General features: G+C 42.7%; 1 protein-coding gene across 1 annotated transcript; it reads left to right on the top strand.

Moving 5' to 3' along the window:
• Positions 1–536: 536 nt before the first annotated feature.
• Positions 537–7,987, top strand: LOC108677777 (A disintegrin and metalloproteinase with thrombospondin motifs 20). The gene is made up of 5 exons (XM_018166058.2): positions 537–868; positions 1,271–1,481; positions 1,927–1,965; positions 2,710–3,009; positions 4,394–7,987. The coding sequence occupies exons 1-5, from the start codon at positions 644–646 to the stop codon at positions 4,507–4,509; spliced, it is 891 nt and encodes a 296-aa protein (XP_018021547.2). The 5' UTR covers positions 537–643; the 3' UTR covers positions 4,510–7,987.
• The last annotated feature ends 249 nt before the right edge of the window (positions 7,988–8,236 follow it).

Raw genomic sequence — 8,236 nt, 5'->3', positions numbered from 1 at the left:
CGACGTCCTGCCAGCGACCGCGGCTGCCAACTGCCGCCGTGCCGACCTCAGTGGTACCTGTCCGCCTGGTCCCAGGTACGTGGCCGCCTGGTCCCCTGCCAGCGACCGCGGCTGCCAACTGCCGCCGTGCCGACCTCAGTGGTACCTGTCCGCCTGGTCCCAGGTACGTGGCCACCTGGTCCCAGGTACGTGGCCACCTGGTCCCAGGTACGTGGCCACCTGGTCCCAGGTACGTGGCCACCTGGTCCCAGGTACATGGCCACCTGGTCCCTGGTACGTGGCCACCTGGTCCCAGGTACCTGTCCGCCTGGTCCCAGGTACGTGGCCGCCTGGTCCCAGGTACCTGTCTTGGGTCGGGGGTATTCGGTGGTTCACTGGTGGGTCGGGGTCCTCAGTGGTTCACAGGTGGGTCGGGGTCCTCGGTGGTTCACGGGTGAGTTGGGGTCCTCTTTGGTTCACGGGTGGGTCGGGGTCCTCAATGGTTCAAGGATTGGGCGGGGTCCTCAGTGGTTCACGGGTGGGTCGGGATTCTCAGTGGTTCAGGATCGTGTTTGAATGGGATGTTTATGGGCATATCCTACAGCCGAGTTATGCATACCGGTCAAGTGGGTTGTGCATATACGGGTATACAAGTGGGTTTTGCATGTCGTACAAGTGGGTTGCCTGCGCAGGTCAGTGGGGCGCGTGTCGGGGCGAGTGTGGCGCAGGACGCAAGACGCGTCCTGTCGTCTGCGTCATCGAAGACGCGCCCGGCAAATGGCGCGTCTTGCCTGACGACGCCTGCACCAGCGGCCGACGTCCTGCCAGCGACCGCGGCTGCCAACTGCCGCCGTGCCGACCTCAGTGGTACCTGTCCGCCTGGTCCCAGGTACGTGGCCGCCTGGTCCCTGCCTGGTCCCAGGTACCTGTCTGCCTGGTCCCAGGTACCTCATGTCTGCCTGGTCCCAGGTTTTGAACTACTCCAATCGGGTCGTATTTATTATCGATTTTGAACCTGAGTTTGCTAACTTCATCGTTGAATAATTAAGGTTAAAGAGCTGCCTCGTTAATGCCGATTATTCTCGTTTTTTAAAGACAATTTTCAATTTTTATTCAACACATATGCAGCCTGTGATTCTTATTGCGGACTTATGAACTCCTTAAAGTTAAAGCCTCTGGCCCTCAAAACTGGAGAAATATTCTAGTGAAGCCTTGACCATTTAATATGTCTCATTATTCAATAATCCTCACTATTATCCTCCTCTCTGACAATTGCCTGTCATGGCCGCAGTGTTCAGCCACATGTGGAGGCGGGGTTATGAGGCGCCAGACTCGCTGCTTGTCCCCCAGCAGTCTGCAGGTCTCGACCGAGTGTTCCCTCCTGACAAGACCTGCGTCCCGCCAGTCCTGCAACCTGCAGAGCTGCGCACCTGCGCCTTCCGTCGTCGCCAACGTGCGACTGCCTGACGGGTCACCGCTTGTGCCTCAGCTCCCCAGTCCCGGTGCTGGTCGCGCGCATTTACAGACCACGAACGTTTTTTTCTTACAATTTTTTATAATTTTTGTTTTTCTTGATTTTTGTTGCAATAACGCTGACAATTTTTTTCAAACGTTAAGCATAATCTTTTCCGAGGTAGCAACATATTGTTTTTCTCTTGAATTTAATGGTGATATATTTTACATTGTGCGTCAGTAAGATCACTCAATGAAGTCTACACCGTTCAAAATGATGTAAATGTTTAGTCTTTTGCATAAATTACAATTTTGCATGCTATGTCCAAGTTTATTAATTATGTTCAATGGCTTCTATTACATTCTTCCGTTAGTTTAATTCCTGACTCCAGAGAATTACATGAGTTGAAGAATTTAATGATAATAATTAATAGTGTTTAGTATAAGATATTCATATAATAACTGGTACGATAAACGCTTTGCGTGTTGCAACAGACGCAGCCGAGGGCAGCGGCGGCGACCACGACCTGTCAGGTATGACATTCTCTCACATCTTGTTCCGGCATCTCAAGTTAAATATCAATTACCGTTACTATCTTGTGTTTTAGTCTTTCCATTTTCATACTATTTCAAATTAGCTATTAGCGTATAAATTTATTGCGTTAATTCATTGCCCTCATGCCCTGTAGGCTACAATATTTGCATTATCTTATAACAAGCCTTGTTTGCATGGAAGTATCACATGTACGCTATTATCCTCTCTCAAATGTAGGGACACGAGCTACTGACCAATATGTTTTGAAACTTTTATGTGGGGCGGGACGTGTTGAGAACATCATTATTTTGTATTGATGTTTTAATCATATCAGAATGACCATCCATGTCTGAATCTGAAGCTTGGCTCCTAAACTTTTTTTTTATAAAGTAGCTTTCTTATTTTAAATTATTCACCGTTTTTAGGTTCTGTTGAATCGTTGTAGTGAAGCTCAGAACGAATTGCTGTTACAAGATATTCATCTTCTTGTTTTGTTGCTACTTCCACAATCTTTTGGTTAAAAGCAATCGTAAAAATGGTTGTTTGGATCCCGCCATATCTTATAATCCCCAAATGTTTGACGTTTCCGTTTGCTTTTTGTCCATTAGCATCCATTTAATACGCTATTGCCAAATTTTATTTCAAGTATGGCAAATCAACTTTATCCACAATAACTCTACTAATATTTATTTGACTTGGGATCGCGCATTCCTTCCTCACGTATTCGTTTATCCCCCCGCCAGCAATCCTGCCAGGCCGAGCACTAACGCCCGACGGCGGTGGCCGGTCGACGACGTCGGGTGGCGGTAGCAGAATAGCGACGTCGGGGGGCCGAGTGGCGACGTCGGGGGGCCGTGTTGTGACGTCTGACGTCGGGGGCCGTACGGCGACGCTGGGGAGCCGCGTCGTGACGTCACCTGACAGCGACCGCGCGGTTGCCTTCGACGCGACGGAGTACAGGAAGCGGCCGATGGTCATCGCGCTCGGCGACGACTCGGCCGCTCCTAAACCCGACCCCGCAGCACAGGACCCCGAGGCAACGGGTCAGGCTTGCGGCTTGGCAGCTTGCATGAGAAACTTGAGTATTTCTAGCAGGCCTTTTCGAAGATCTAAGTATTTCTAGCACGCCTATTCGAAGATCTGAGTATTTCTAGCAGGCCTATTCGAAGATCTGAGTATTTCTAGCAGGCCTATTCGAAGATCGATAGATTTCTAGCAGGCCTATTCGAAGATCTATATATTTCTAGCAGGCCTATTCGAAGATCGATAGATTTCTAGCAGGCCTATTCGAAGATCTATAGATTTCTAGCAGGCCTATTCGAAGATCTATGTTTCTAGCAGGCCTATTCGAAGATCTATAATATTTCTAGTAGGCCTGAAGCGCATCACAGTGTGGCACCTGATGACTAACGACAGCCTGTTGTGTTGGTTCAGAGTACAGAAAATTATGCTAGACTTTAGCAAGGCGTTATGCGTAGGGCTTGACGGTCTAAAGCTTGCAGGTTACAGGCTTGCAAAGCTCACAATGTTTCGCTTAAATACTCTTGGAGTTTTTAGTCAATTTTTGAAGTTCATAACAGGCGTAAAAGTGTTCATAAAACCAATGATGTGCTGAATTTTTTTTCTTATGAACCAGATTTGTTGACCTTGGATTGAGTATGTTGGATAAATATATTACCTTTAGGGTAATTACTTGCCGAAAGACTGTGAACTTTGACCCAGAGTGTCAAGTTGAATGCTTTTAAGTGACATCATAGTCTTGTCTCATGACATCATAATTTTGTCTCTTGACATCATAGTCTTACCTCTTGACATCATAGTCTTGTCTCTTGACATCATAGTCTTATCTCTTGACATCAATGTCATGTCACTTGACATCATAGTCTTGTCTCTTGGCATCATAGTCTTGTCTCTTGACATCAATGTCATGTCACTTGACATCATAGTCTTGTCTCTTGACATCAATGTCATGTCACTTGACATCATAGTCTTGCCTCTTGACATCATAGTCTTGTCTCTCGACATCATAGTCTTGTCTCTTGACATCATAGTCTTGTCTCTCGACATCATAGTCTTGTCTCTTGACATCAATGTCATGTCACTTGACATTATAGTCTTGTCTCTTGACATCATAGTCTTGTCTCTTGACATCATAGTCTTCATTCACTTTTCGTTGGCGCTTTGTGCTTGTTGGCATTCGCGGTTTGTCGATATACTATTACTTGATACATTATAGTATCAGCTATACTATTTACTGATACATTCCTTTATCAGTTGTGCTATTTAGTGCTGCTTTCCGTTGTGAGATATACACATTTATTGTTACCTTCCGTTATGATGTATACCGTTCAAATATACACTCTGTTTATTGATACCGCCCGTTATGATGTATAGTGTATACCATTCAAATATACTCTCTGTCACCAGGCTGCGTGGACCGCATGAAGAACTGCCACCTGGTCTTCAGGGCGCGCCTCTGTCGTCTCCGTTACTACAACAAATTGTGCTGTCAAACCTGCCAGAAGTCGTCACCCATCACCTGAACGTCGTCACCCATCACCTGAACGTCGTCACCCATCACCTGAACGTCATCACCCATCACCCGCACGTCATCACCCATCACCCGCACGTCATCACCCATCACCCAAACGTCATCACCACTCCAACGATTTTCCCGCCACGTATATTAGAGGTTTGATTCTCAAACACACGAACTTATATGCTACGATGATCGTATACTACGTACTATGTTGACATCCACGATCACCATTAATCGCAATGTTGTGATCGTTAGGCGTCGTAAGTTTGATTGTCTTCTGCGACGGTTGTAAGTTCTCGTCTGATTATTAGTTCTCAAAACAATTTAATGAACTTACGTCGTGCGTAAGTCCGATAGAGCATCAGGCTGCTGCTTCAATGATTAGTGTTAGTCATGTAAACTAGTGTGCAGCTTAATGATTATTATGGATGCTTTATGAAACTGCATAATAAAATTAAATTACGTAGGATAATATACTTTGTTGCGAGTTTTAATTATGATTTTCTTGACGCTTGGATGTATTCATAAGATATACTATAGCATTGTGAATGCTTAAGTCATACAATGACTTTAGAAAGTATTTTATGATGAATTATTTTTTTTATTTATTCAGACCTCCACATTTCCTTTTTTAGGAAGCATTTTATGATAAAATTTTGTATTGAGTACATTTCTATATGCATAGTTATATTTTGACATGAATGGTTGTCGCCTTTTCCGCATCACGGCCTCAATGAACGTCGCGCGGTCATCGACTCCTCGGGCTCCATTTCAGCGGCCAATTCTCAGCAAAAATTACCTAAAACCGAAGCGTGATTTGTAATTATTACTCAGAATTGATCAAGATTAGCTTTTTTCGAAACTAGTGCTTGATATTAATTGCAACTAGTCTCTCTTTTGGAAACTAGTATTTATGATTGATTTTAATTAGCCTCCATTCTAGCTGAGGAACTTGCTTACGAAAAGACCTCAGACCATTCAGTTCAAGGCGATATGTAGGATTGCAGTCCTTTTTATTTCATAAGAAAGATTTCTAAGTTCATGTTCAGACCATCAATGAGTTATCTGTGGTGTGATTTCTATATTTTTTAGTTTTCGCTTCTACTCTTATTACCGGATAATTCGCCCGTAGGAATTCCGTGATAAGTGCTAATCAGTTTACTCTCTAAGGCCGTTTTAAAGAGTAGATCGTCAATATTTCCCTCATTTGACGAAACCGAAGACTCCAGAGTACAGAAACATTCGCATGTTAAAATATGCATTTGATAGGGATGCTCTACCTTAATTTCCACTCCCCAAAATTGTGACTTATCTACTACCAATTTTAACTTAGCATTAAAGTCAAAATGTCATGTTGTTCTTGGGCCACATTAGATGGCGATCAATTCCGCTGCTATTGGTCCTGCTTGATTTAATTGGTTCTCAACCGCACTTTATTACTTGATGTATTTCACCTCGACGGCTAAAAAGTATTTTAGTATCAGTCAATTTGTGGCAAAATCACCACAGACTTTCTGAAGTGCCAACTAAAACCTTTTAATTCATATCGTCCTTCATCCAATTTAATACTGAATTGTCTTGAGACTTGTAAGTTGCAAATAGAATTAAACTCACAAATGCCGTCATTTCCTCGAACCTATGGACTGGTGAGCAATGAAGTTCGTCACGTGCACGGGATTGAATGTGGAGTTTGTGGTGGATTTGTGCCACTTAAACAACCTAAGGGAAATGTGAGGAGCTTTGTTCTGTTTTGTGTTAAGTATATAATCGGTGCTCTGTACATAGATACAATCGTGCTATTTATTTGCTTTTATAACTTCGTTTCGGGCGTTACTTTCTAGCTGCAGGAAAAAGTAAATATTTCTGAAATAGTTACTGTTTCCTATCTTCAAATGCTAAAAGCTCTTGCTTTTTCTTTATTGTAAGAGCGGGATTACCAAAAAAAACGTCCCGTTTTTCTTTCATAAAAGTTTATTCGTAGCATAATGAATTGTTTTAGGCAACTTGCTGATAGCGAGGCTGAATTTACAGGAGCTATGGACGGTTTCACGCCATAGCCGCTCACTGCGAAGTCATATTTTAATGTAATTTTCTTCTGTGGCCTCGCCGATCTGATCAGGCGGGTGCCTCCCTTTATTGCATCGCTTCAGGACAGCAAAATAATGCGCCTCGTGGGCCAAGCATCGACCGCCACGACTAGAGGCGTCTGGTAAACCTAGTCCACCATTTTTAATCAATTGTAATCTCGGGTGGAAATTGCACTGCGCTGCTCAAATTTGCTAAAGGAAATTGCATTACTCGGATCAGATTTCTTAATGGAAATTTATCTCGTGAAACGCCGGCAGGTTTCCGCGGTCGATGCGCGGTGGCAGAGGGAGAAGAGCGATCGTTGTTTTCAATTGGATACTTTTTTTCCTGGTTCTCGATGTTACTCTTGTATATTTATTCATAGGTTAAGATTCAATTAATAGTTTATTATTGTGCGTTTTGTTCAAGACAGCATTGTACGTTTCATGTCATAGCTTAGGCTTGATTTATGAATGGAAACTAACCTTTAAATCGATTTGTTATACGTACAATAAGATGACGCGTCCGACGCGATGGTAGCGAGGTTACATTTGGAGTAAAATTTGTATCGGAAAAATGTATGTTTTCAACTCTCAACCATTTTGCTTGACGCGTTAAAATATTTTCATTTAGTAACAATGTTACGTCACGATTGACATTCTTTCTACCTATGTTTGTATAATAATTACTTCGTGTTATGACGCTCTAATTAACATTAAGGGAGAATGAGACAACGTTGAAATCTAGATGTTGATGTGTATGGCCACACGTTCTATTATAAAATACATGATAGGGGCAGACATGGCTTAGGATGCATGATGGTCGGCTCCGGCATGCTTTTCAATGCAATTGCTATGCAATATTGTTAAAAGATAACCCTTATATAGTAGGTAAATATATAGTGGATGTGCACATAACAGTTGTGTCGCCTATTACACTAACGCGTTCAACAGAAGGCTATTTTTGAAATCTAAGGTAAAAATTCACGACTAATTAAAACGCGCTTTGCATCCTTAACTTTATACATTACAGGGTTCAATTCTATGCAACATTTCAGCAGATAAAAATATTCAAATTTTCAGTAATTGGGACGACAATACCCTTACGTGTTAAAAATTTGATTGAATCCTACTTCATATTAGGTACATATGCAATTCATCATTTATTAATTCAATAAGAATACAACATTTTTCAGAACTAATAGTTTCTCTGCCTAAGCACAGAAAGCAAACTTGACGCACCCACTTCACGGAGACGCAATATAATATAATAAGTATGGCATAACTTACGAGAATAACAATCGAAATCGAAACTAGTGAGAGGGCCAACGCTGTGAGCTTCTACAGGTAAGCGCGCAAACTTAGCAACTCTCACAAAATGTGTTAGTAGCAACGTACGTAACGAACGAGTCTAAGCATGTGTATAAATATATATGTTTTTATTTATATATATATATAACGATGAATTCTCCTCAAAGCGGGCACGGAGGCGCCGCCTATCATTGTGGGGCGGGGCCAGATTCTCAATCTCATCTTCACAGGATAGTTTTTTTTATTCTTGGCGCTTGACATATAAACTCAATTTATAAAATTAGAAGCGGGGTTAAAACATTCAATTCGAGAATTTTCGAGTTACTTCGAGCAATTCATTAAAAAGCAAGAAGA

The sequence above is a fragment of the Hyalella azteca genome, unplaced genomic scaffold (assembly GCF_000764305.2).
Source record: "Hyalella azteca isolate HAZT.00-mixed unplaced genomic scaffold, Hazt_2.0.2 contig2569, whole genome shotgun sequence".
Taxonomy (NCBI): Eukaryota; Metazoa; Arthropoda; class Malacostraca; order Amphipoda; family Hyalellidae; genus Hyalella; species Hyalella azteca.
The sequence above is the reverse complement of the archived record's forward strand: the minus strand, read 5'-3'. Positions and strand labels throughout refer to the sequence as shown.